This window comes from Aulonocara stuartgranti (assembly GCF_965226115.1).
Source record: "Aulonocara stuartgranti genome assembly, chromosome: 11".
Lineage (NCBI taxonomy): Eukaryota > Metazoa > Chordata > Actinopteri > Cichliformes > Cichlidae > Aulonocara > Aulonocara stuartgranti.
In genome coordinates this window covers 33,511,193-33,537,765 of record NC_138947.1, presented here as the reverse complement: position 1 = coordinate 33,537,765, position 26,573 = coordinate 33,511,193, and the positions used below count along the sequence as shown (strand labels likewise).

General features: G+C 42.6%; 1 protein-coding gene across 1 annotated transcript in view; it reads left to right on the top strand.

The window, feature by feature from the left end:
- The window catches only part of LOC309716901 (dolichyl-diphosphooligosaccharide--protein glycosyltransferase subunit STT3B-like), a 75,915-nt gene that overhangs the window by 25,917 nt on the left and 23,425 nt on the right, over nt 1-26,573 (top strand). Inside the window, exons 2-5 of the mRNA XM_082551021.1 lie at nt 16,111-16,219; nt 17,139-17,426; nt 20,087-20,152; nt 22,110-22,209. Of these exons, the coding sequence (XP_082407147.1) occupies nt 16,111-16,219; nt 17,139-17,426; nt 20,087-20,152; nt 22,110-22,209 (563 nt within the window). The remainder of the gene's footprint in view (nt 1-16,110; nt 16,220-17,138; nt 17,427-20,086; nt 20,153-22,109; nt 22,210-26,573) is intronic.

Here is a 26,573-nt window from a genome sequence, read left to right as displayed (position 1 = left end):
GGCTGCCGGACACTGGCGCCACCGGGCCCTCTGACCACCACCAGTAGGCAACGGGTGAAGTGTCTTGCCCAAGGACACAACGACCGAGACTGTCCGAGTCGGGGCTCGAATCGGCAACCTTCCGATTACAAGACTAACTCCCAACTCTTGAGCCACGATCGAGCCACAAGCCAGATCCTTTTGCACATGAGGGAACTACCCGCTTTACTTTCCAGTAGTAAACGTAAAGAATATTAGCTGTATTATTTGCACAGCTGAATTTTTACCAGGGAGCTGACAAGTACAGGAATTTGCATTCCCATATGCACCTCTGACCAGTGATTTCCTGAAAACGTCTGAGCTGCAGTGAATGTGTCAAAGCCCCAACCTGTGCTAGCAGCGAGTCCTGGAATCATTGGTTTATAGACTCTGAGAAAAGACAAGCTGAGGTGAGCTGGTAGATGTGCACTGGCTGATTTGCAGGGTGTGGCTGATCGTCTTATGACGGTGTGAATAACTGCTCCCTGCGTGCAGTGAAGAGAGTGCGCTGCTCTGTTTCGTCTCCTCCGATCTGTTCCTGAAGTGCTGAGCAGCTGGTTGGAAAGGCAAAGCAACTCCTCATTAAATAATCATCAGGACTGCAATGGGCTGAACGATGGCATTGGGCTGTTTGTGCTTCACGCTGACCAACCAGCACCGCTGAAAACAAGAGCTCCAACCAACCCGTGAACTCGGCTTTCATCATAATTATAGAAATTTTGCCATAGTGGATTTGCATTTGTGCTCATATGTACTGAATTCATGTTTCAAACACAGTACAAGTTGCACAGGTCAGTTTGAGCACCCACCTCCTCGCTGCTACTGCAGCGGGCTCTACAGCCTGCTCCAAAACTCCAGAAATGCACATTCACTTTATACATATTTGATAGACTCCTTGTCCAGGAGAGAGGTGCTTTCAGGGTGTTGTTGGGTCTCAAAGTCAAAGCAATCTGCAAAGAATGCTCTTCTGGGAGGCTAATATGTTGCTCTCGCCAACTTACTTTCTTCAAGGGCCTGTTAACTTAAACTTGGTGTCATATCACCTGTTTTTGAAGAAGTATTACTCGGCTGTTTTCTCCCAGTCTTACTGATTCCTATGAAAAATGTTTTCTCCTCGGCTCTTTAAAGTTATAGTCAGCTGCACATGCTGAAGTCCTTGAAGATGAGCAACTGCACATTGAGGAGAGTAAAGACATGGAAAGGAAGCCACAGCTTTGTTAGTCTGCTTATCAGATCACACATTGTGCCGTCCTCTTTCATAGGATTTGGATGCTTTTCTGTTCTGGAAATGGAGACTAGTTCAGCTTCACTGTGCACCAAAAGCAATCTGGGTCCTAAACCTTTACACATTGGGCCTCCTTCTCAAACTTTTCTATAGAAATGTTATTTTCCCTCACATGAAAAACTCCCACTGGATTTATGCTCACAGACCAGTTTCGTTGAAACCTCTGTGTTTATTTGACAAAACGGTGGCAAAGGACCCTGAATAACCTTTAGCTTCATTTTTCTGCCTGGCGTTGAGAGATCGACGCTCACTGTAATCAGTGTACATAAGTGGTTCTTTCTTTTTGATTAAAAAAACAAAAAGCTTGGTCAATAAGGTACGTTAGCTAACTAAATAGCTGTAGCTTAAATGTAATTTTGAATCAGAATCAGTCTCCTGATGGTTGGACACGGGGAGGTGTTAATTTAAACTGGGCAGGCTGCCAGGCTGTAATCCACTGGTGAAAACGCTGCAACATTTATAAAGCGCTGGATTAAGCTTTTATTTATTTATTTTAGCTTTTAGACTGTTTGTATTTAAGTGATAATGGTAGTACTGAGAGAGCGGTCAGTTTTACTAATCCACTCTTCGGTGTACAGCAAGTCCTCCTTTGTTTTCATCGGTGTTGCCGACGATGCATTAGTTATCCCGGCTGTTTTCTTTCATGTCATACGAGTTAAAGATGAACACATAATAATTAAAGTGAACTGGTGATGAATCGTCCTCCACCCCAAATCATACATTAACAATAGCCTGATTTTGCACATGATTCATAATGATGAAGATAAAGGAAAAATAGAAAAGACCAATTAATGAGACTGAAAGAATGACCCATTTAAACCTGAAAGTAACTGCATCATGATGTATCTGTAGGTTGTGTTGTAGAGGAGGCCTATGTTGAAGATGTGTTGAGCATTTGTTTCATTGCTGTTCTGTTTTAAGAATTTTTAGACCAGGTTGAACCGGTGGCTGTGAAATGCTAAATGAATGAACTGGGGATTATTTTTTTATTTAATCTTCTTATGCACGTCAGAGCTGTGACTTGTAGCTTATTTTTAAAGGGCAAAAACTGACAATTGCAGTCCAAGTTAAAGGAAGCTGCTTTGTCATCACTCGTTCGTGACCCTAAACTCGGACTAGGAAGCAGGATTAGTGGCTGAGTGAGGGAACTTCATGGTATATTCAATCACTGTCTACTGATCAAGTCATCAATCATTTCTCTGGAAAATAGTAACAGTAATATCCTCTGAACCAAGGTGTGCAGACAATAAGATCATGTAGTTTTTAAGAGGACATCTAAAGACTTTCTTTCCCTGATGAGCATCAAAAGATCAAGATCATTATGAGCAGCTTTATTTCTGGCTTTTTCCTGGTTGGCTGCAGGAAATGCCCTCGTTTAAGCCCTAGCATAGCGATATCCAAGTGTTCCTAAAACAGCCTTTCTGAATCCTTACGCAGCGTAAAAGTTGAAAGTAAGCCAACTTCCTGGTTGAAATATGTTTTAACATTTGTTGTTTTCTTGCTTTTAGATTTTTAGTTTTCAGAATCTCCAAAAATGATAAATATATTAAAAAAAAAAGTTTTGTTAATGGATAATATCTGGATAAATAATCTAGCTGGGGCTACTAGATAATCTCCAGAGCTTTCTGCATGCTCTCATTTGTTCTGGGACGGTTATGTAGTGTAACACAAACTTCATGTAAATGCACTTGTGGGTAAAATTGGAAACCCTGGATTACCTACTTATCTAATAACCACCTGTGACCGCGTATCGTAATGCTAACAATTGGTTAAGTGCAAACAATATCCTGAGCGTGTTCATAGTGCAGCTCCTCTGGTTTACTGGACGGATGCAGACCGACGTCTCTTAAATAAGGTGGAAGATCCACATTCAACTAGATTTTGTGCTTTTCTCCAGGAAGTGACAGCTGTGACGCAGACGATCAGTAGAGATTGATGTAAGGAATCGGACTACATGATGAGATGAAGGGAACAGTGATCGCAGTCCTTTTTAAAAAGCTTTCTTTTTTCTCTCATCACTTTCTGAAATGGACTCCAAGTGCAGAGAATTAGACCATGAAATAGGCTACTGACTCAAATGGCTTTTCTGAGTCAGATTTTTTTTTGTGTGTGTGTGTGTGTGTGTGTGTGCTTGATTTCAGTCACAAAATGGAGAATATGAACACAGTGGCAATAACACAAGTCATTTAAATTAAAACCGTTGCAGCTAAAGTTAACCTGCAGTAACAAACTCTGCCTCTCTGCTAGTGTTGAGGGGTTTCGGCATTCAAATATATTTTCATTATTATATATAGTATCTGAACATAAGAATGGCTGAAAACACTTTTGACTTAGCCATTTACATGTACAGGAAGCACAAGTTTGATGGCATAGTTTAGTAAATGCTATTAGACAGGAAATACCAGTGATGAGGTAAAACACCTGTAATTAGTTAGCAAAGATGAATAAACCAGTGGTAGCCATCTACCAAGAATGGGTTCATGTAAAGAGTGATAACAGAGTCAGTGAGCAGACATGTGCGCCTCGTCTCCACTTCCAGAAATGATATTAATGCATATACAGGCTAAAACGTCATCTCTTAAAAATGAAACCTGGTGAGCAGCTTTCCCAAAAATCTCCTTCATGGCACTTGGACAATTCCAGAGCAGCGTTAACACAAAGTTTCACAAAGGATATATTTGGCTTGTGTACAAGAATTGCCACTCTGCTTTTTCATTTTTCCCCACTCTGTGTGGGTATGAAGACATTAGAAAATTTAATTTTCCCACATGATTCCATGAGTGCCAAGTCAAAAGACAAAAGGCAAGTATAACAGAGACAAAAGGCTGACTTTTTAAAATATTTTTCATATGACTCCCACACAGTTTCATGATTTCCAAGAACAAATCTGTTGTAGGTGGCAGAGGCTGTTTCAACAAGTTAAAGTAGCTTTGATTCTACCAATTACTGAAACAGGTGGAGACCCCCATCTGTCTGTGGAGTCGGTGATTTCTTCCGTCACTGCTTCATAATTAGTGCTGGCAACATCCTCCATCCTTAGCACAGCTTGTAGCCCTAACACATTTGTTTGCTGTGTATTCTCGGATACCCCCAGATATTTATATTAAATTTATGACATCGTACATGTAATTTTATTTTATTTATTTTTACAAATAAGTAAATAAACATCACAAACAAAAAGAAGAAAGGAGGAGAAGAAAGCAGCATAATAGAATAAGAGGCCATGGTGTGGGATTCACAATAAAACAAAAAGCACAACGTCTCGTCTCACGCGATTGGCTCGAGTCTGTTTGAAGGCCTCAGTAACGGTGCCAATTCTCATGATATATGCAGTTTTGAAATAAATGCAGTTGCATCAGCATACACAATGTCTCTCTGGTTTAGGGGTCAATGTATTTGCCTTACATGTGAAAGATCATTGTTTTGACACCAGGAGGATTCATAAACCCAGCCTCAGGTGGCCACAAGCTAATGTGCTTCCAGTGGTGGAAAAATTTGGTGAGCTATGGGCTCTTGATTTCTGCTGTTAGCCTTGAAAATAAGCTATTATTATTGTTATTATTATGAAAACTCATTAGTGTGGCTGTAGCCCTAAAGCACCTCCTCAGCTTGAAGCTGTAGTATTTGGCTCGAGCTATCAGATAACCGATGATCGTACTTTCCTGGCTGATTACTAAAGCAAGTTTTTATTAGAGCTGGCCCGGGGGTAAAATATCATGCATCGAATTTGCTTCTGTTTCTGGCCATATGATAAAGAGCCATCTCCGGCCCCAGCTGCCGCCTCCCCACGCCTGTTGAAGGTGATTTAGACAATGAATGAGGGTCACCATTTCCTACGGTAATTTGCACTCTGATGATTTCTTATCTTGTCTGCAGCATCCTCGCTGCATGCTCAGCATCGGGTCACTGGTTGCTTTAGTTTGGAATTTGTTTCATTTCATTTACTTGATTTATTTAAATTAAGGGAAAAGTTGTGGGTGATTTTGGTAATCTCTGATTCGTACCTGTGCTGACCTTTTGTGGTGGTTTTTGTTTTTTTAATTGGCCAATAATGCTCAGGTGGAGTTATTCTCATATCCTCATTGTGTCTTCTTGCTTGTCCACTGCTTACCATAATATAGGATTTTCAGGAACCTGATGAGATGTGATCTCAATGAGGATAAAACCGAGATCCTCCTTATTGGCACCAAATCCAACCTTTTGAAGGCAAACCATTTCTCACTCACCATCAATAACTCCACAGTTTTCCCTTCTCCTCGGGTTAAGAGCCTTGGTGTCATCCTAGACAGTTCACTTTCCTATAAATCTCACATCAGTAATCTCACCCGTTCTGCCTACTTCCATCTACGTAACATTAACAGATTGCTTCCTTCTCTTTCCACCCAGTCTACGTCCATTCTTGTACATAGTCTTGTTACCTCCCGTATTGACTACTGCAATTCTCTTCTGCATGGTCTCCCCCAAATATCCCTCCATAAGCTTCAACTGGTTCAGAACTCTGCTGCTTGCATTATCACCAGAACCCCCTCCTACCAGCACATCACCCCTGTTCTTCAGGAACTTCACTGGCTCCCTGTGAAATTCCCGATAATATTCAAACTTCTTCTGCTCACCTTCAAGGCCATTCATAACCTCGCTCCTCCTTACCTTTCTGACCTGTTAACCACCACTTGTTCTGCCCGTTCACTTCGATCTTCTTCTTCTATCCAGCTTGCTTCCTTCCGCCTCACCACCATGGGAAGCAGAGCTTTCAGCTGCTCTGCTCCCAGAAATAAGAAACACTGGTTCTCTCCCACAGTTTAAATCGCAACTCAAAACTCATCTGGTCAAATCTGCATATTCACTGTGAATCCACTGTTTGTTAATTTTATCTTGTGCTTTTGTTTTATTGTTCTTATTCTGCCATTGTTTTACTAAGTGTTTTATCCTATTGTAAAGTGTCCTTGGGTGACTTGAAAGGCGCTCATAAATAAAATTTATTATTATTATCTGATTATGCTTTTGTGCAAGGTCCCTCTCCTCTCTTGGCGTTCAAACCACCATATTTGTTTTTCCTCTTAGCCTCTGACTTCCACACTCCATGCCTGCTCAACCAACCAAACATTAAGAGATCAATGATCCTTTTTTTTTCTTCTTCAGTTTCCCAGTTTTCTTACTTGCTAGTGGGTTTTTTTTTTTTTTTTTTTTTTTTGGAGGGGCTTTTAGTTATTGTAGTCCACATTACAGGTGGATTCAGAAGAAAAGGTGAAAATCAAAAGTCCATACTGTACTATCCACACAGACTGGTAGAGCTCTATGTGTTTTCAGCTTTCCAGTGTTTCTTTCAGCACACACTGGTTTATTGAAACTGGTGATGGGTGAAGCTGGTAGCACTGATTTTCTTCCAGTACTCAGAAACTCTGAGGGTGTAACCACCCACCTGAACATTGTTTTGGACCAAACACCCAATCAGAGTGCGCTGCTGCCAGGCATCACAAAACACATTAAAGGAGACAATAAAGGACAATTATCAGTTTTATCAGGATGGCGGCTGTTCTTCCTGTGCAACATGGATATCCAGTGGTTCACTACAGTGATGGTATAAAATTAGTTCCTCCCATGTACAACCGTTGAAATAAAGAGTCAAGCACCATATGCGTTTCTGCTCAAGTCCACCTTTATTAGCTTAACTTAAACTTTACTTTAAATGATGGTTTTTGTTTTTTGTCTTTATAAACAAAAAGGTGAAGTCTCTCTCACCCTGCTTATTTCAGTTAGTTTGGTATGCTTTGTTGTGCCTAAAGAGTTTTTTGCAGAGGTTTAACAGATCCTAAGAAGTTCAAAAATGCTGTTTTTTTTTTTTTTTTTTTTTTTTTTTTTAGTCTGGCTAACCTTTACTGATCACTGATGTTGGTACGCGCTTACACTGTGTATAAGAGAGAGAGAACCAGCTGCAGACACTCTTTTTCTCTCTCTGACAAACATGCATATATGCACACACTACACACACACCCTCTCACACAGTGATTGCTAACTTTAACAGGGGACCTATGTCTCTTTCGCTTTCACTCACACACACAGGCCACTTAAAGTGGAAGCCTCTGTAATATGGGGTTTATTCTGAGCAGAAGTGGCGTTCGCTGTCCACTCCAGGAACTGCCCGTCTGCCTGCAGTGAGATCTGTTGTCAGATGGAGGCAGTGTACAAAGTATGTACTACAACTGGTGTGTGGGCCATTCCTTGCTTGTGCCGTTTTTGGTCTGTTAGCCAGCCGCAGAAGAGAGTGAAGTTCTAACATGCAAAGAGCTGAAGTGAAGTGTCCACCTCTGTCTGTGCTTTTCATGCATCATTCAGGATCATGAAGGACTCCACTGGAGTGCATCTGGGGTGGGTGAAAACCCCTCTCTCACTTCTGACTGGAATCGTGTATGTGGACAGGCACATGTGGGACCATAAATCCCTCCCTGCCAGTGTAACGCCTCAAAGTCTGTTTTTCCAGGGGCTGGAATACTGTTGCACGATGCAAACTCTCTTAAGGCTTAAACGTGCTGATGAATGACTTGGCTAATAGAAAACTAATTACCAGCATTTTTGGTCATTAATTTACATTCATTATAATGCTGAGCTGTGGGTAATCTTGATGGCCTCTTTTTGTTATTTTCCTCACAAAAATAAATGAAAAAATAATTGCCACATTAATCAGTAATGAATGAATTATCAACTGTTCATTTGGAGCATATTTAAAATTTGATGGGAAAAAAAAAAGTTAGCCTGTTCATACTCCTACCCTCTATCCTCGTCGTCCCCTCTTGCCTGGCTCTGATCTTTCCTCCGCACTCCTCCTGCTCCTCTCTACATTCATTTGAACTAATGTCCCATCCTCCTGTTTCCTGTTTCTGCTCCTCTTCTCCTCCTCTCCCTCTCCCCTGGTAGATCACTTCTCAGCCAAGACTCAGAACAATGCAACAGTTTAAAAAGAGAATAAGAAACCCCCAACACACACACACACACACACACACACACACACACACACACACACACTCCTCTGTCTTGTCTTCATGGACTGTGAAATTAGGTTTTACTTAAAATGGGGCCAGTGGAGTTTGGTGAGGATGAGTGATTTAAAGGATTGTTTGCAGTTTATGAACATAAGGAGAGGCAAGGGAACAGAGCTCCATTTCTTTCATGTTGGCTGCGCCCATCTCATCAAGCATTCACAGAAGTCTGACCTCATACACAAACACAAGCACGGGCTTGATAGGTGGAGAGAATGCGCTCTTATACTTTTTACTGCAGGGGCCTCTGACCCTCTGCCCACTCATGTCAGTGCATGTGCCGAGTACCCATCAGCACGGTACGGAGCTTGATATGGTTTCTTCCGCTGCCCTTCTGACCTGAGCCTCCACTTCAGCTTTTTTGAAACTGTGGCTGCCTCTCCCTTTCAGGGATCATTCTCACAACCTGTGTCCACGTTCTGGTAGTTAACTTGCAGGAGTCCAGACTTGCTCTTGGAAAAGTGTCAATATTTTGGGTTGATATGAAGCTCTGTGCAGATAACCTGGTGATGGGTATTACTCAGTTTTCATTGACTGCTGAAGCTGCTGTTGGTGGTTCTTTTGCATTCCTGCACGTGTTGTGTGAGCAGTGACTGCAACAGTCTGTTAACTTAGTCATTGTTAGTTTAGCAAATCACCTGCTGTTGTGGGCTTTAAAGCTTTTTATGTCAAATCCAGTGCATTTACTGTGACACTTCACTGTCTCCCTGTTAGTCTAAAGAGTTTTGAGGGTGGATTTATTATTAACAAGTTTTCAAGGAAAAATATCTCGAATCTTTTAAAATATCTTTTTGGGAAAAAGTGGAAAATGAAATCGCACTTTACTTTGCAGCATGAGTCGACTCTACCAGCAGTTAGAGTAACATTAGCAGACTAGTGTAGGTCAAGTGTTTCATACAGGCTGTACACAAAAGTTGGCATAGCTCAGTGTTCCCCAACCACTCAGGTGTGCCGTGGAAGATTATCTGGTGCCACCTGACTAGTACTCTAAGCGACTGGTGTGAATAACGGGCAGAACAATTACATTCTCCTATACTAGAGGGCAGTACAACTACCTGCTACAATTAAATGGGTTGCCAACTGCCAGTAAAAGAGAAGAAGACGAGGAAGAAATGACATAATAGTCATGCTGTAAGACACCCCAGCGTGTAATAGCAATAGATAAATATTTGAAAACAAAAAGGAGTCAATCTGACCTGGGTCATGGAGAAAATTCCAACCCGTTACATCAGTAACGTGCTGTGTGGATCTGCTGGCAGCCGTACAAGACATGATCTGGGTGCAAAATGAATCAAACTAAGACTACCCAAATAGTGATGCTGGCATGGCACAAACACCGTCACTGTGAAGGCTTAAAGAGACGGGGTCTTAAATAACCTGGCAGAACACTCGCCAGGTGTTCTGAATCTCCGGTCATCTCTTGAGTGTGCAGCCAAACAACTCCTGCAACGCACACATGATGGTCTTGGAGCCGTAACACTGTAATAACATCAGTCACTGTAATATGGAATCATTTGAACGATTGCAGTTACAGACATGAATACTCATTTCCTGTGTTTTGAACTTTAGAAGTTGTTTTTCAGTAAATTTCCCCGTCTCTAACTAGACCAGTCACTTCCTGCTCTGTGTAGTAAGCTGATTTTTAAGACTTGGTGGAAAGAGGAAAGCATGGTGTCTTTATTTGGATTAAAGCAGAGTCAAAGTGAAGGATTAGAGAGTCCCAGTAGAAACTGCTGTGTTACTTCTGGAGAAACCTCTCTGCCTGCCTCTCTGTACCGCGAGCATTTTATGCATGACAGCACTTCAGAAGCCATTTCATTTCTGTTGTCAATTTAAATCTCGAGGGTTTGGGAATACATATAAGATTTTGGGGTGTACTGCTGTCGCTCTCAAATGGATTTGCTTTAGTGTGGCCGATTTGAACATTTTTCTGGGACTGAAGTGTGCAGGTTGGAGAAACCAGAGATGGTTTGGAAAGTGTCATTCGCTGAGTGTCCCACCAGAACCTTAATTTTAAACACATACTCAGGTCACATCTGCTGAAAACGAGTTGATTCAGAAGCAGTGAAACAACGGGAAAACTAGACTCAGGCTGGCTTACATGACAACAAGGCTGCTCTTTTAAGTGCTGCTTTGCTGTTGGTTAAAACAAAACAAGGTTTAACTGAACTATAACAAGTTCAGAGCAACACAAGGCAGCATGCAGTATTTGGAGTGTTTATTGTATGTTTTTATGGAGGACACACACATTGGTGCCTTTGTTTCTTTCATGCACCTTGTACAGATCCTTCACTCTTAACTTGGCATGTCAACACCACAACACTATTCCTTCTGGGACCTTTTTGTGTAAATATTTTTGCATGCATGCCTTTTTTTATTATGTGTGTATATCATCTGCTGTGTGTGTGTGTGTGTGTGTGTGTGTGTGAGATTGAAGTGTACAGCTGCGCATTCATCTCTTTGATGTCACTTCCTGTCATCTCCTCAGAGCTGTGTGTTTTTCAGTCCTCCTGTGTCGAGCTCCCCCACACACCATCTGAAAGCAGCGGGAAGCAGGATCAGCCTGTGGAGGCTGCCGCTGCGCCGCCTGTCCTTGGAAAACCTCGCGGCGTGGGTCATTAGAAGGGGACGCTGCCCTCGCTTTGGCTGCACTTTGGCTGCCTGCCGCGTTTAAAGATGCAGCAGGCCAATTTTCAGCGCACACAACGAGGAGAAAGGCCTTGTTCTTTGAGATAATAAAGCAGAGTTCTATATTTGACTTCACTCTGCCCTAAAATGATGGCTCTGATTCAGCTGCAGAAATCAGCTCTGACCGATACTGTTATATTGACAGTGAAATGACATTTACTGATGTCGGTGCCAATATTTATCTATTGTCACATCACATTTGTGCTGCCTATATTCTGAAAAATGTAGGCTTGAAGAGCTTCGTTTCCCTGCGACAGAAGGAGAAATAAACAAGAACAAAAAGAAAAGGAAGCTAAAAATGATCAGCATCCACTCTTGGAAGTAGCTGCTGTGACATCACTCACTGGTTTATGAAGGCCTGTTTTGAATAGCTTGTCAAACAGAAGTCATTCGCCAATGAGCACACCGGAGATGATCTGTCATGTCAGTCTCATGTGCTTCAGATGAAGAGAGCTGGACTTACTTATTTTGTTTCTGATTACATCTCACCTCTCATCTAAGAGGCTGCTTAAGTTCTCAAAACGGGTATTGAACCCCTCGTGGAGTTTTCAGCTTGGAGTTGGTCCTGAGAGAGTGACGGGGGGTGAATTTCCCAAGAAGTGCATGTTCAGTTAGACGCCATTTGTGTCCACTGTGAACATGAACAGAGGTGATCGTTGAGCAGGTGGTGGCGGCCTACAACACAAGCTATTAGCCATCTCTCAGATCAGACCTGAGTGCCCTTCGCAGGATTTAAAAGGCATTTCTTCCTGGAAGTTTTACTTCTACCACCACGATACTGTTTCAGAGCACTGAGTGGCAGGTCTCTCACAATCAGTGGATCCCTATAAAAGACAAGAAAATGTCCAAATGGAGACTCTAAGACACTGTACTAATAAATGGATACATGTACAGACCATGCATTTGGTACTCCTGTGAAATTACAAGCAGACAGCGTTTTGCTGCAATTTCCAGACGACCTGCAGAAGGTGTTGTCATGGTAATCTGTCCCAACGATAGTTTTTCATTCATTGCTTGAGTTTTTGCTCCCCGGGGGCCGAGCGAGACCACATGTTGTCTGTGGTAAAGTAGATTTATCTCAGTGCAGTAAAGCTTTCTGCTGGCTCTGAATTATTTCCAGACTATAATTTTTCTAGCCAACTCTTAATTATCTGATGATGAATGGCTGAGAGTGATTAGTGTTTGTTCTACTCTGGAAAAGAGATGTTCGTATTTAACCCAGAAGGCTGCTGCTAATGGAAGCGTAGTGCTGGATTTGAGGCTCGATGTTGTACTGGATCTCTCATACATATACCACTTGAGTAATATCTTTAAGTGGAAAAACAGCGAAGTAAACAGCTCATTGGTTTTTGTCAGTGGATTTGAACAAATGGGCATCTGAATATATTCTCTGTATACCCCACCCCAAAGCTATTAGCAAAGAGTGAATAATGTGCAGAGTTTGGTCAGCCAATAGTGCTGTCATATATCTTAGATTTGCTTTTTTACTTTATCTTCCAGGCATGGGGAAGGGCCTGACATAAGTAGGACTTTATCTGCAGTATTGTGGTTCACTTTGTGAAGTACAGATTTTACGGAGGCATGTTTTAAGCAAGGATCAGCCTGTTCAGACATCCCAAAACCTCAGGTGATAAAAGAAAACAGAAGAAATATGTGGAAATGAGAAAACTCAATCAATTACTGCTGGGTTTATGCTGCTCACTCGATCATCCTATCGCCCCTTTACTTTTACACTCCTGTTCAAAATTGAGAATGTTGTCTAGTTCCCATAAATGCAAACAGCTTGGCTGACCTTTAAGACTGCGGTGTGGTTGCTTGCTTTAATTTAGAGCCCTGAAGTGTTTAAGTTTTGAAGGTGCAAACCTTGATCAGTGCCATGGAGCAAGAAATTGAAGTCCCAACAACTCACTCTATAATTTACTGAATGACACTCTGAATATGTAAAACCTTGATATACAGGGAAAAAAACCCAATTGTGTAAAAACACATTTCCCCGTAGAACTTTAAAAGTCCCCGTTGACTCATTTAGTGTGAACTTCTGGGGTTCAAGAGCCCACACTGCCTGTAGTGCTGTGTGGCTGGGATCAGATTTTCTTATCTGTGTTGAGCTCTTAAGTCTCTGATACCAGTTTTAGTTGGTGTTATTATTTGGAATAGGATGGGACCAAGCTGGAGTTTTAGCATAGAAAGATTTCAAAAATAAAGAAGGTACTCATTCACCAGCTTTTGTTTGGTACAGTAGCTGGAGTTAGTTTCATGTCCTTGACTGAATTTAGAAAGGCTAGTGTGCCTTTTCTGGGGAGTAAAAAAAAAAGTTTTTCTGTGTTTTAATGAGCCCATATCCCACGGGTGAGACAGAATTCTGCTTCATCTGACATCCTGGCTGGAAATGGTTTTGAGAGCCCATCATCCAGAGTGTTGAGTGTGGGAGGTGAGTGTTTAGCCCATCCACTGGCTGTCTGAAAAGCTTTAGGATACTGCTGGCTTTCCCAGACTGTAATGGTAAGAGGAAAGTTAGAGGAATTTTCTCAGACCAGGGAGGAACCAGGGCAGCAGACACACGATGGATGACTTCTGTTGTATGTACAGGCTCCTTTTCTCTCATTGCTTTTTTTCTTCTCTCCAATCAGCCTGCAAGAGTGAGCATAAAAACCTGCGCACGTACCCTCAATCTAGAACTCATTCCTAAGGGGGCTGAGCAAGCCATATGCTGCAATCCCGCCATCAAGTTCTGTTTTTCGTGGAGGGACAGTTTGTATTGAGCACTCTAATACTTTGGAGAGGCTCAGGGGACAAGCAGACTAACTGCTGAGTAGTCTCAGCTTGGAAACTAAGAGCTGCGTGCAGGATTTGTACAATAGCAGCACTCTGTCTACCTGAACCATCTAATTATAGACCGGGCTCACTGTCTGTAAACAACAGGCAGGCAGAAGGCTGGGGAAGAAAAAGAAGGTAAAAGTGAAAATGTTAGCAAATGAGCATGAGTGGAGAGGGAAAAAACTGCAATGAAGCTGTGCATCTGTTACGGGTGTCAGCTGAGATCACAGTAGTATGTGAAGGTGTGGATGAGGCAAGTTTCTGCCAGTTTACCCAACAACCCTTTCAATTAGCAGTAATTGGTTTTGCATACGAGTGTTAACGGTGCAGCCAAACCATTGGGGACCGATACAAATACGGTCACACCCGGCAGTTTGCAGGAAAACTAGGCACGGATCTGACCTGACTTTGATAAAAATGCAGTGCTCAGCTCCATGTAATGATGTCCTGTGCCGATGGTTTCTCAGCAACACACTGTTAATAGGTCGAATACAGAGCTACAGCTACTGTTGCTTGTGGAAATGAAAAAAGCATCTGCCTGTTAGCAAGACTGCGCAAAAGCTGCCTAGCTGAATATCAAGAAAGTTGATGAAGAGATGGCACAAAGGCGAAGAAAAAGACCATTGCATTTTGCCACACAACCATACTTTTGCTAAAATTACTGAATAAGCTGTTGACCTCACTTCTTGAGTTCTGGCTCTGTTTAAATGCTGAAATAAAGGCCAGTTTTTCCTATACATAGACGTCTGTTATAGCATAGTGCAAAGTTTTGGGCAGTAGGAGCAAGTCGGGACGTTCTCAGACCTGAAATGCTGAGAAATGGTAGGAAAAGACTGAACCCTACATCTAAGTTGTGCCCTCTAAGGAACAATGTAGGTTTTTCTTTAGTAGATTTAAAAAAAATAATCCACTCTGTGCATTAAATATCGCCCACTCTCCAAGCCTCTACTTACCTTAAGCCTTCACCTGCCTTGTGGCGAATGATGTTTTTAAATCACTTGCATAAGGTTTGGAAACATGTTCAGGTTAAAGTTGTGGTCTCCATTTGCGTTACAAAAACATGGAAGATATTTTCAGAGACGCAGTGAGGACATGCACAGTGTAAATACTTTAAGCCAGTGGCTCATAAAACATTTAACTCCCTGATGAAACAGAAACACAGGTCCCATTTATAGATTGCTATATTTCTTTTTAGATACCCCAGAAAAAAAAAAAAAAACATGTCACAGGGGTTGGACGTGTCCACACGTGTGTACTGAATACATGTCTAGACTGGTGTCTCTTGGCTGTGGTCAATTACTTGTTTACATCATTACAAATAAACCAATCAACGCAGATTGGGAGTCATATGAAACCAGAGGTGACTGAACTGAACCCCTGGCGAGTGTCATCCACAGTGAGTGCTACGTGGACCTGCAGGGGAGGGTTTATATATTTAGGAGACTAACGGGAAGCCGTGCTGTGCTTGTTTATCTTGTCAGTCGTTGCAAAGAGCTTCAAAGGTAATGATGATTATGTGATCTGCTAGTCGTGACTGGAACTGAACCTCATGTCAGGAATAATGAGAAATGTTTAGAAATTGGCAAAGATAAAGAGGTGCTTTGTATTGTAAAATGACATGGAGAGTGAGTGGGAGGTAGTTATGTTAAAATGCAAGGGATAGAAACTGAGAGGCATCCAGGTTATCAAAATCATTCTTCCAAGCTCAGCAGTTTCCCTGTAAAACAATGTCATTAAAGTCATGTTGGCAGCATTTCTATTTTTACACAGTATTCATATTTAAAGTTCATAAAACTTTCACCCCCTTAGACATATAAGCAGAATCAATAATTGTAGTTTTGTCTGTATTCATTCTTATTCTTGCTAGCTGATGGTCAGTAGGTTGATTTGTTTACTCCCCACTTGGACTTGGTAGTTAAATGGTAGTTCAACTCTAAATCAATTCATTACGTTTTTTTAAAATTGCATTTACAATAAATAAATGTTATATTTATAAGGTTGGTGGTTTAAACCCTGGTTGTTCCAGTCAAATACTTTTGGGCGAAATGATGAAATCCAACTTGCTCTCCAATTCGTTCATCAGAGTGTGAACGTTAAAGGCACTTAAATGTCCAAAAAAGTGCTTGTGTGAATGCCGCATGTTGTATAAAGAGCTTTAAGTACTTGAGCAGAGTAGAAAAGCTTTTTATAAGAAGCAGCTGTTCGGTTGCTGTCTCTCGTAGGTCCTGGACTGTGTCTAACTATCTTGTCTCTGGTTGATTGTTTCAGGTTCAACTACAGGTCGACTCACCACCTCACCACAAATGGCTTCTATGAGTTTCTCAACTGGTTTGATGAAAGAGCCTGGTATCCTCTGGGTAGGATAGTTGGGGGCACGGTAAGTATTTTGTGTCTTCTGTGCATGTGTGTGTTTGTGTGCGTGGTGCGAGTCAGAGATGCCTGACTCAAGGTTATGAGGCACTGTGTGCACTTTCTGCCTGTACTGCACCTCTTTCTTTGTCCTTATTTCTCAAGAGTCACCTTATCATGATGAATCTTCCATCATCGGCTCACTTTAAACAACACACACACACACACACACACACACACACACACACACACACAAACTAAAGCGTTGCTGGATGGCTAAACGGCTCCGAGGGGAAGCGGGGAGGTAAGAGCTTGTACGACACAGAGTGGATCTGTCTTCATAACCGCTAAAGGACAGACTGGCTCGAGTCACTTTTAACTCGTCATTACATTACAGCTCATCTCTGAGCGCCTGACTCCTCCTCTTCTCTATATTTATAACTTACGTGTGATCTCTCTGTATGGGTTATGGGCTAATCTGTTCCCCAGAGTGCACTTCAGTGCGTTCACATTATCAGAGAAAACAACAGCTTGAATGTGTTTTTGCATAATGTGACACTGGGAAGAGAAAATGTTCTACTGAAGCTATACAATTATAGTGGTGTGTGTGTGTGTGTGTGTGTGTGTGTGTGTGTGTGTGTGTGTGTGTGTGCGCAGTCTGTAGAAACAATGCGTTAGGGCTGGGCAGTCGTTTCCTTGTGAGATCTTTAGAAGGCGATACAATCACAGCTGGGCGAGAGGGGGAGGCGGAGGGTTCCAGTGCACCCATTAATTAATGAAATCTATACACTGTATGTCCCAGGAGGAGTTATGTGCACACCCACATTGCTTGAATGAATTATTTAATAAATATTGCTGTTTTTTTTAGATAAGGCTTTAACACATTGAGTGAAATGGAAATAAAGATTTATGATATTCTGAATAAATTTCAACCCTCTTCCTTCTAGGTGTACCCAGGCCTAATGGTCACAGCAGGCCTGATCCATTATGTGCTCAACCTGCTGCACATCACTGTCCACATACGGGACGTCTGCGTGTTCCTGGCCCCGGTGTTCAGCGGCCTGACCTCCATCTCCACCTTTCTGCTCACGAGGGAGCTGTGGAACCAGGGGGCAGGACTGCTGGCAGCCTGCTTCATTGCCATCGTTCCTGGCTACATCTCCCGCTCCGTGGCTGGATCCTTTGACAATGAAGGGATCGCCATCTTCGCCCTGCAGTTCACCTACTACCTCTGGGTATGCCTGAATACTTCTTCAGCCTTGCCATAGTCTTATCACTCATACAGGGAATAATTAGAGTGTGAGGCTTTGAAGCACAACTCATGTCTTTTATTTAAAGCTGCATTAATCACTATTCTTAGATTAACAGTGAACCAAAGGACGTGAGGTACTGCTGCCCAGATTACTAATTAACAGCCAGCACAGCACTGACCTAGCCTCATGATCTGACTGAAGTCCATTTTATTCATGCCTCATTAAAATATGCCATAGCAGGGGCTGTATTTGCTCTGTGATAAATCTGATCCGTTGGTTGCTACTGGTTGCTAGGAGCAGGTGACTAAGAGATGGGCCAGTTTTCGAGCTGTTATTGCTGCTGGCTGAGTGACAACCATTTCTATGTTGTTTCTATGTTACTGCACTCATCTCATTCACACTGGTTACTGTGTTCACCATATTTTCTCTGGCATGTGCGCAAGAACATCATAAGCCTCGTTTTTTTGCCCTCCCAACAACAGCTGTGAATGGCATGGTTTTTCCAAGTGCGGAGCAGCTGTTGATGGGCTGGAACAGTAAGGTTGAGAGGTGACACGGAGATTCAAAGGCCCAGCAGGGTCATTCAGCCTGAGAGGAAAGATATCGGGTTTTTTTTTTCCACCTTTCACTTCATAAAGCTCTGATAAACCTAATGCTAACTGCCTTATACCAACAAACAACTAGCTGGTGAACACAAGGGAACATTTGGTGCACAAAAACGCTGCCCTGTGTCTGCTTGGTGTGGATGTAGGTTAACAGACTGCAAACACAGTCACCCAGGTAACGTCAAGAAGTCATGTGCTTTTAGCTTGTTTCCCTTTTAATAGACAGGTTCCAGTGTACTTTTACACTGAAGGTCCTTCACTCATTGATAGAACAAGTGCTTTTCTTTCAGTGGAGACTTTCCACCTCTTTAGCCGCTATGGAGTTATCTGAAAATGAAGCGGTAATACTTTGAAACTGTGCATGTTTCAAACCTTATTTTGGGGCTTTTTTTTTTTATGTTCCTCTGGGGACTCTGTAAATATAGTTTTTATTTCTCAGTGACCATGCCCATCCATTTAGACTTTAATAGTTGCTCAAACATCTCAGTGGCTGCCAAGTTGCAACACCTGCTGATGGACGTATGGTATCACTTTCAAAACTCACAAGTCTAAAAATGCATGCAAGATAAACCTGGACGTCTCTCTTGGGTTTCTGCGACTCGCTCAGCTCACTGAAAGACACGATTGTTTTGGAGAAAGCCTTAAATAACAATGAAAATAGGAAAAAAGCAAATGAGCTTGCCAAGTGTTAACATTTTGGCCTGAGATGGTTGCTTTCAGTCTCACGCTGCCAGGATTTTATCTCACGCCAAGTAAGAGGAAGCCTCAAAGCTGCTCATGAAAAAAACAGACATGTTAAACAGGACAAAGTCTGAGGATCTCATTTTTCAGCTTTTCACCACCAATGTTGGTCAATAAAAGTTATTTATTGGCAGAGGCAGGTCAAGCTACTTAAAGTTTATTAAACCCCTGCAGTGTGATGCAGCAGCAGGATTCATCCACAGTGACTTGTGGAGTTGTTAAATTGCCAATGGCAGTGTGTTGACTTCGGACAGGGGAGCTGTCACTCAGGGTCGCTATTTAAGAATTCAATGTGTGAGTTAACAGAAAACTAAACGCATTCAATGCATTAGAACTGGTTTTGTAAATGTTGTAGCAACGTCTGAATGAAGCCCTGAGGCACCGACATGTGACCCGTGTGTGGGTGACAATGCCATCGCTTTATCAGACTGATGAAGCCAGCAGTGTTATCTGTCCCAGGATGAGAAGGGCTTAAGCATCTTTCTGCTTCTACAGATTATTCCTCACACTGGTCCTCAGCGATTTGTCCACATGGGCAAATGGGCTAATGTTATTCTTACTAAAGACCATCACCATGACATTTCAAGCATACCATTGAGATTCAGAGGACCCCTTTATCCCTGTTAAAGAGCCCTGAAGTCACTGTTAAGTGGTGGAATGGAAAGATGGGGAATACTAGAACAAGAACTGATTTCTGTTTCCTGGATTCAGGCAAGTCTGAAATAATTGCACCATGAATAAATCACACACATAAGTACACATACAGGCTTTTGAGGGCTTAGTAGATCTGCTCTAAGTGAAATACAGAATAGCTTAATAGTCTCCAGTGAATGCTCCTCATTCTCCTTTATCATCTTGTTTCCCCACTTGTTCACTTGTCCTCAACTTTCATTCAGTATCTGCTCTTCCTCCATCCACCACATCTCATTGGTTCGGCTCCATCATCTGTGCAGCCAATTGCAACAGCTCCCACCTGAGCCTTCGTTAAGTCAGGGCTCGTTAGCCTCGTTAGGCCCTCGTTAGCAGCTGCTGTGTCCTGCTGTGGGCAAGGTAAAGATCTGTAGGACACGGTGGTCTGCTTTGTGTGTGGGTCATTAAAGAGGCAAACATGATGAATAATTCAGACTATCATGTTGGGCAAGCAGCAGTAGAGCAAAATCATCGAGGAAAGAAACAGCGAGCAGCACAGCTTAGTTAATGGAAGGCTCTGATTTACATTTGTGTGTGTGTGTGTGTGTGTGTGTGTGTGTGTGTGTGTTTGTTTGTGTGGTTAATGCTCTCTGGTGTACACCGCAGGTGAAGTCTGTGAAGACTGGATCAGTTTTTTGGGCCATCGGATGCTGCCTCTCCTACTTCTATATGGTGAGAACTCACACGCACAAACACACACAGATCCTTTGTTATAATTGTGACACTTTGCTGGTAACACTTGTGTTCTAATATGGCAGGAGGATGGAAATCATTCATGAATGTTGTTAGGACTAAATGTGCAAATGCAGAAGTGTTAAAGGTCATTGTTTACTATTCCTCGTACCTCCGTGTGTGTGCTTTATGAGAATGTTTGGCATAATCAGGAATATTTTCTTTTATTGTTGTGCAGTAGTTTGGAAATTTAAACCAAAGGCCTGGTCCCATGGCTGCCTTAGTGCTTCCATTTCTGACGTATATAAACAGGATGTCTTGAAGCCTTCTCACCGTGCAAAAGAAAATATCGTAGATATTACAAATTTAATTGTATTTATATAGCACTAAATCACAACAGCAGCAGGCACTTTATATTATAAGATAAAGACCCGACAATAATAGAAGATGCCCTATGAGCAAGGACTTGGCGACAGTGGGAAGAAAAAACTCTGAAGATGCTCCTGGCAGAACCAGGCTCAAAGAGGGGCAGCCATCTGGGGTGAAGGGAGGGAGACGGGACGAAAGACGCACTGTGGAAGAGAATCAGATTAATAACAACTAATGATTAAATGCAGAGTGGTGTATAAACGCAGAGTGAAGAAAAACCGCTGTGCATCATGGGAAGCCCCCAGCAGCCTCGGCAGCTTAACTAAGGGATGATTCAGGGTCACATGATCCAGCTGTAAGCCAAACACTTTGGTTCTCCTTTAAAATATGACTATAAAAGGTAGCAGGCGATAACTCTTAGATTATGATGGCTTCTTTTAACTTCTGTTAAACGCAGGTGCCACTGGTTAACTCTTTTAGCTTTCATTGGCTCCTGTTACTTACCTGGTTAGCTAGTTTCATCGAATGGCAGTCGGTGCCTTAGCACGCCCTGAATTTCTCCAGACGTCTTCTGCAGTATTCGAGTTTGTTATATGGTTGGTTTGTAGTTGATTTAAGCTGCTTATTAATTTTAGCGGTAACCTACAATAGTTATTAATACACACATGCATAAAATGATCTTTTTTTAGTTAGCGGTGTCATTGTTATGTTCTGCCCCTGGCTGAAAATAATTGGAAGGGGTTCAGCAAATAGCCTCTAGCCCAACTTCAGCATTTGTAGTCCAAGGCTCAGTTTGAGCACAGTTCCTTAGAGAGAGTGATTCTGACACTTGATAAGGACGGGCCCTGAACCTTAAACTGAAAAGGAGAGCAACTTGTGGATCGCAGAGTCAGTGCACATCGCCGTGCCCTTCACAGAACTGTTGCAGCAGTTATGATGTCCATCAAACTTTGTTGCACTCGAACCACTGGGAGCCATTTTCATCAGACGAAGACATGAAAAATGTCCTCGGGAGAACCGTTCCCTTAACCTGCCCATCATTCACGTCAGAATGTGAAGAATCACCTCGTGCCGTAAACTGTGACGCCGCTTCACTGGCAGCCGCTCGCTGCCTGGCAGCTACATGACACTTTGAGACGAATCAGAACAAAGCTTGAAAAGGGTTGCGTGTGTGTGCATCTCTGTTCTGTGCACGTGTGTCTGTGTGTTTGTGCTTCTGAGGGGTTTGTACCAGCAGCATAATGTGAATGCCAGTCGTAATGCTGAAGCTCATAATGATTTCACAGCTCACAGGTGGGCTGTGCAGCTTTGCACCCTCCTCCTTATTGCAAAGCGTCTCATTATTGAAGTGAATAAAAGAGAAAACACAGTCACTCTTTAGGGATTCGTGGGCCAGTTATACTTCTACTGATTATCTGCTACAGTCGAAAGCATTGTACACATTCAGCGGGGATAAGCTAGCCATGTAGCAGTCTGTGTATGTGTGGAGGTAGGCCTTTCTGCATGCATAATCCAAATGATTCCGCCCCGCCATTAATGAAAGCTTTGAATTAATTAAAGTGGGCTCATTAAATGTGTTTTTTGACAGGTTTCTGCTTGGGGTGGTTATGTGTTCATAATCAACTTGATTCCTCTTCATGTGTTCGTCCTGCTGCTCATGCAGCGCTTCAGTCGGAGAGTCTACATAGGTGAGATGCAGCAAAAACACACACACAAACTCATTTACATTCATTCGAGAGTGGGAAGCGACGACTTGAGGGTTTGCAGTTGTGCTCATTTGATGTTGACTTTATGCAGAATCAAGAGAAGATGTAGGGGTGCATTCAGCAGCTATGCACACACAGGCTCTGCTTTCTCTCCTTGAAAAGACTTTCAGGCCCAGCACATGTGGGGATGCCACACAGAAGACCATGTGCTTCTTTTTCATATCTGCGCTGCATAAACACAGTTACTAATAATTAACACCATCCACTAGCAACTGATGTTCAGTTTACACAAATCCCCCAGAGAAGGGCAGAAAGGATCTGGGATAAAAGTGCGGGACTGAAAGTGGAAATGCAGGCAGGCAAAGGAAAGATTAAAGTGGTCTTCCTTTCAAAGAGCTTGCGTCGTCACACACTCCTGAGCTCGCCGTGCTCTGACTCTGATGCCACATCACCGTGCCGTTGTTTCAGATTGAACTCGGTAGCTGAGCTCATGATCGTTTGGAAGTGACATGTGGATATGCACAGACAAACTGGTGAGGGGAACTTGGTGGGAAAGCTGTGAAGTGTGGAATCAGAGAAGCCATACTGACTAGTGGCTGAACTCAGGACAAGTATAGAAAGAGAAGGCTAAAAGTAGAGATGAGACGGGGCGACTGTTGGGTTTTGCATCCTCCAATAGGATTATTGGCAGAATGAATAATTTAACATGGCGCTTTCCTCCCTTGGTCTCTCACCTCCTTCATCCTCCTCCCCTCACCTCCTGCGTCTGTCTCTCTCTGAAGACCAGCACCGTACATTCTGCTTGCAGCAACACAGTAATTGAGTTAGTTCAAAGCTGTAATAGCTCGCTGTGTTCTGTGATGCATACCTTGTACAGTGATTTGCAGTCCAGTCTGTGGCCCACTGTCACACCCCAAACCCCGCTCGCTTCATCTTTCCTGTCTTCCAAAGCAGAAAAGCCGTAATGAAATCCAGCTGAAATTTCGTTATGAGCAGTGCGTCCTCTGTAGCTGAATAGAAACCCACTCAGATTCCTCTTTTTCTCTATCGGACTCAGCTTCTCACTCAGTGCTCGTCTTGAGTCGGCATATTGCTCAGCATCTAGAGAGCTCGCACTGTGTGCGTCTTTATCAGAGAAGGGTAAAGTGTCAGAAATAGATCACATATATTGATCTTTTATTTCTTTATTTTTGCTTGATGTTAAATAATGCAGAGAGATTTAAGTAGATGCCACAGTGGTGGCATACACTTTTACCAATAAGAAACTTGTTTACGCAAAGTCAAAAATCTAATTAAATAATAGAGTATATACTCTGTGACATAAGCAGCTGCCTCTGTAGAGAGTGCATGGGCTTGAATTTGGTAGGATAGACCACTTCTCCATGTGATGCAGGGTCTGGTTATAGCGTCCTTCCAGCTGGAGAAATACAGTTCCACCTAGGGCTGTGCAATATGACGAAATATATCGGATGACGAAATTAAAACATCCGTCGTTTCACATTATACGCTATCGTTTGTTTCATGGTGACGCAAAATACACTGTTTATGGTAATATTTTTTTATTGTTTGGATGGTCACCGTGTGGATGCAGGCACAGAGAATACTAGCATGGCCACTGAAGATGAGGCAGAATCAGGTAGCTCCAAACAGAAGGAGCAAGAGGCTACCTCTGTAGCATGGACATGGTTTGGTTATGAGAAGTCTGACACGGACCAGAAAACTATGCAAATTATGCCGCAAACCGGCCGCCACCACAGACTCAAACATGACAAACCTCTTCTACCACCAACGCAAGAGTCACGTGAAAGAGTAAGGAGAGAGTTTGCGGATGAGAAGCAAAAAAGAGCCGTCAGGTACTCAAACTAAACCTTACACGCAAACATTACATCGCGCCACGCCATGCAATAAAGACTCACAAAGAAAATGGCGGCCGTTACAACTTATGTCTAAAAATGTATGGGTTCATGCATGGGTCATAAAAACTCGACTCCAGGTACACAGCGCCCGGCTGATATGATTGTGATCATATCACACATATCGGCCCCAGTTCCCCCGGCTATGGAAAGTTTTGCCCAACTTCAAAACAACAGACTTTCTGGAGAAGTGGTTAAATGATATGAAGAACTGACACAACAGCAACGTGAAGGCTGGGGCTCGCTGGTACACAGCCACTAAATTTCCAAAATAAGAGCAAAATAACACTTTAAGTAGTTCACTAATAAACGAGTGAAGACTCAGGCAAATATAGAATAAAAAGTGACAGCCATTAATATACCTGGGAAGCACACTCTATATTGCACCAAGCACCAAAACAGCCACCTTAAGCTGCTGTAAGGTAAAGACTCTACAGTAATACACAGTGGTGTGATAGTAATGTCTTTGAGATGGATGTGTGCCTTAATATTTTCTTATGTAAGGTTCCCAACAGTTTATCAGTGAAAGCAGCTCCACCTATCAGAACAGAAAGCATGTGCTTTATATACATATTAGTGTAGTTCTGTATTTCCACTTTATGTGACTTATAAGGTCATTAGGTACAGCTATTATCAAACACGGAGCCCTGCTCCAAGTCTGTCTCTGCTAAACTTAATCTGTTCGCTTTTAATCAGCATCAGAATCATAAAAGCCCTTCTCAGTGTGATGCAATACACTCCCAGCAGCTACAGCTTTGAAAAACACACCGTCGTGTTGAATCTAATTTATGTCACAATATCATTTTTACAAAGGATTTATTTCAAGTCTAATTCTGTTTGATCACAGTAGACTGTACGCGCATCAATGTTTCAGCTCAGTGCATCAGCGCGGCTAGAGCAAGGTGTTTCCTTACATTAATTTACCACAGCAGTTGGTGAATCAGATCAGGCCGGCATCAGCAGTCTTTGTTTCCATTTTCCTCGTCCATGATAATGTTACCGTCATCAAAAGACAGTCACGGTGGGAGATTGATCGAGTCAGCGACCAAACAAGCTGCACTGCTTTTACATGGAAATATAAAGTCTGCTTTGTGGGCCCACACGTGGGGGATCTCTAGAGCACTGCCAGAGGAGGAGAGGAAATGTACATATCTGATTGGATAGTTGAACATTTGAACTTCCTGTTCCTCTTTGTTCCCTTCAGTTGGGTCAAGGCAGCTTGAATATTAAAAAGAAAACTGAGTGTATGTATGTCGGAGTGAGACATCTCTCGGTGCAATAGCAATAATAATCATGTCAGCTTGTGAAGACAGCAGTGGGGGGCTGATGTTTGATTCCTTTCTCATGAACAAATTGGTGTAGAACCCAACCACCTCCCTCCACACACCCCTACCCCGCACATCCCTTAGATGTGCTTTTTTGAGGCTCAAGTGGAAATTGGAATCCTTACTATTGTTACAGAGTGACAACCACATTATGTTTTCTCCTGGCATACAGCAACAATTCACTTAATGTTCTATTTAAATACATCGACTGCTTAAACTAACATTGTGCAGGACATCACTGTTTTCATCATTGATTCTTGTTTCCTGTCCATTCAGTCAGTTTGGTACAAGAAATCTCCTTTATGGATTCACTGCAAGTGTAGCCACGGTAAACATGGTTTAAAATATGTATGCCTCAAAGATATAAAGGCCTGGATGATCTGTCCTCTTCTTTGCAGATTAGGTCAAACTTGAGGTTATTTGGCTCTAAAAATATCAAACAGTGTCTGGAGCAGGAACATGAAGATTTTGCTCCATAGAGCAGCATTAACAGCCACAAAGCCACTCTGAAGCGCTCCTGTCCCCAAGTGTTCCCTGGCCTAATTATTAAATGCAGTCGAGGGGTGTACCTAAGCTGCAGTAGAGAAAGCAAGACACACCCACACAGTAGGCTGTAGGTGATTATGTGCAGCTGCAGAGCCTACAATATCGTGACATGAGGCAGTAGTCTGTGATGGCAGGCCACCAAACGAGCTTGGAGGAGAACGAGGCAAACCCCCATCGTCTTGTTGTTCTCCAGTGTTAGTGAGGATTTTTACATTGTGGGCACACCTTGATCTTAAATGGGCCCGACCAGGGAAACTCTCCTTTCTGCCAGTGTAAAGAAGTTCAACTGCACATTTATTTCCTGAGATATCATAATATAAGATGGTGTGGATGGTCGTGGGGAAGTCTGTCCTACTAAACATTTGTCAAAGCTGTTCAGTGGGCCAGTATTTGACCAGTCGATTCTGGCCCACGGGCCTTATGTTTGACACCCCTGCCTTAAAATATTAAGCTCCTCCAAATAACTGATGTTGTGATCTGGAGCTGTACAAATAGAATATAGAAACAAGTATAGAAACATGAGTCAGATGGCTCTAGCAAGTGCACATTCTCAGCTTGCGTG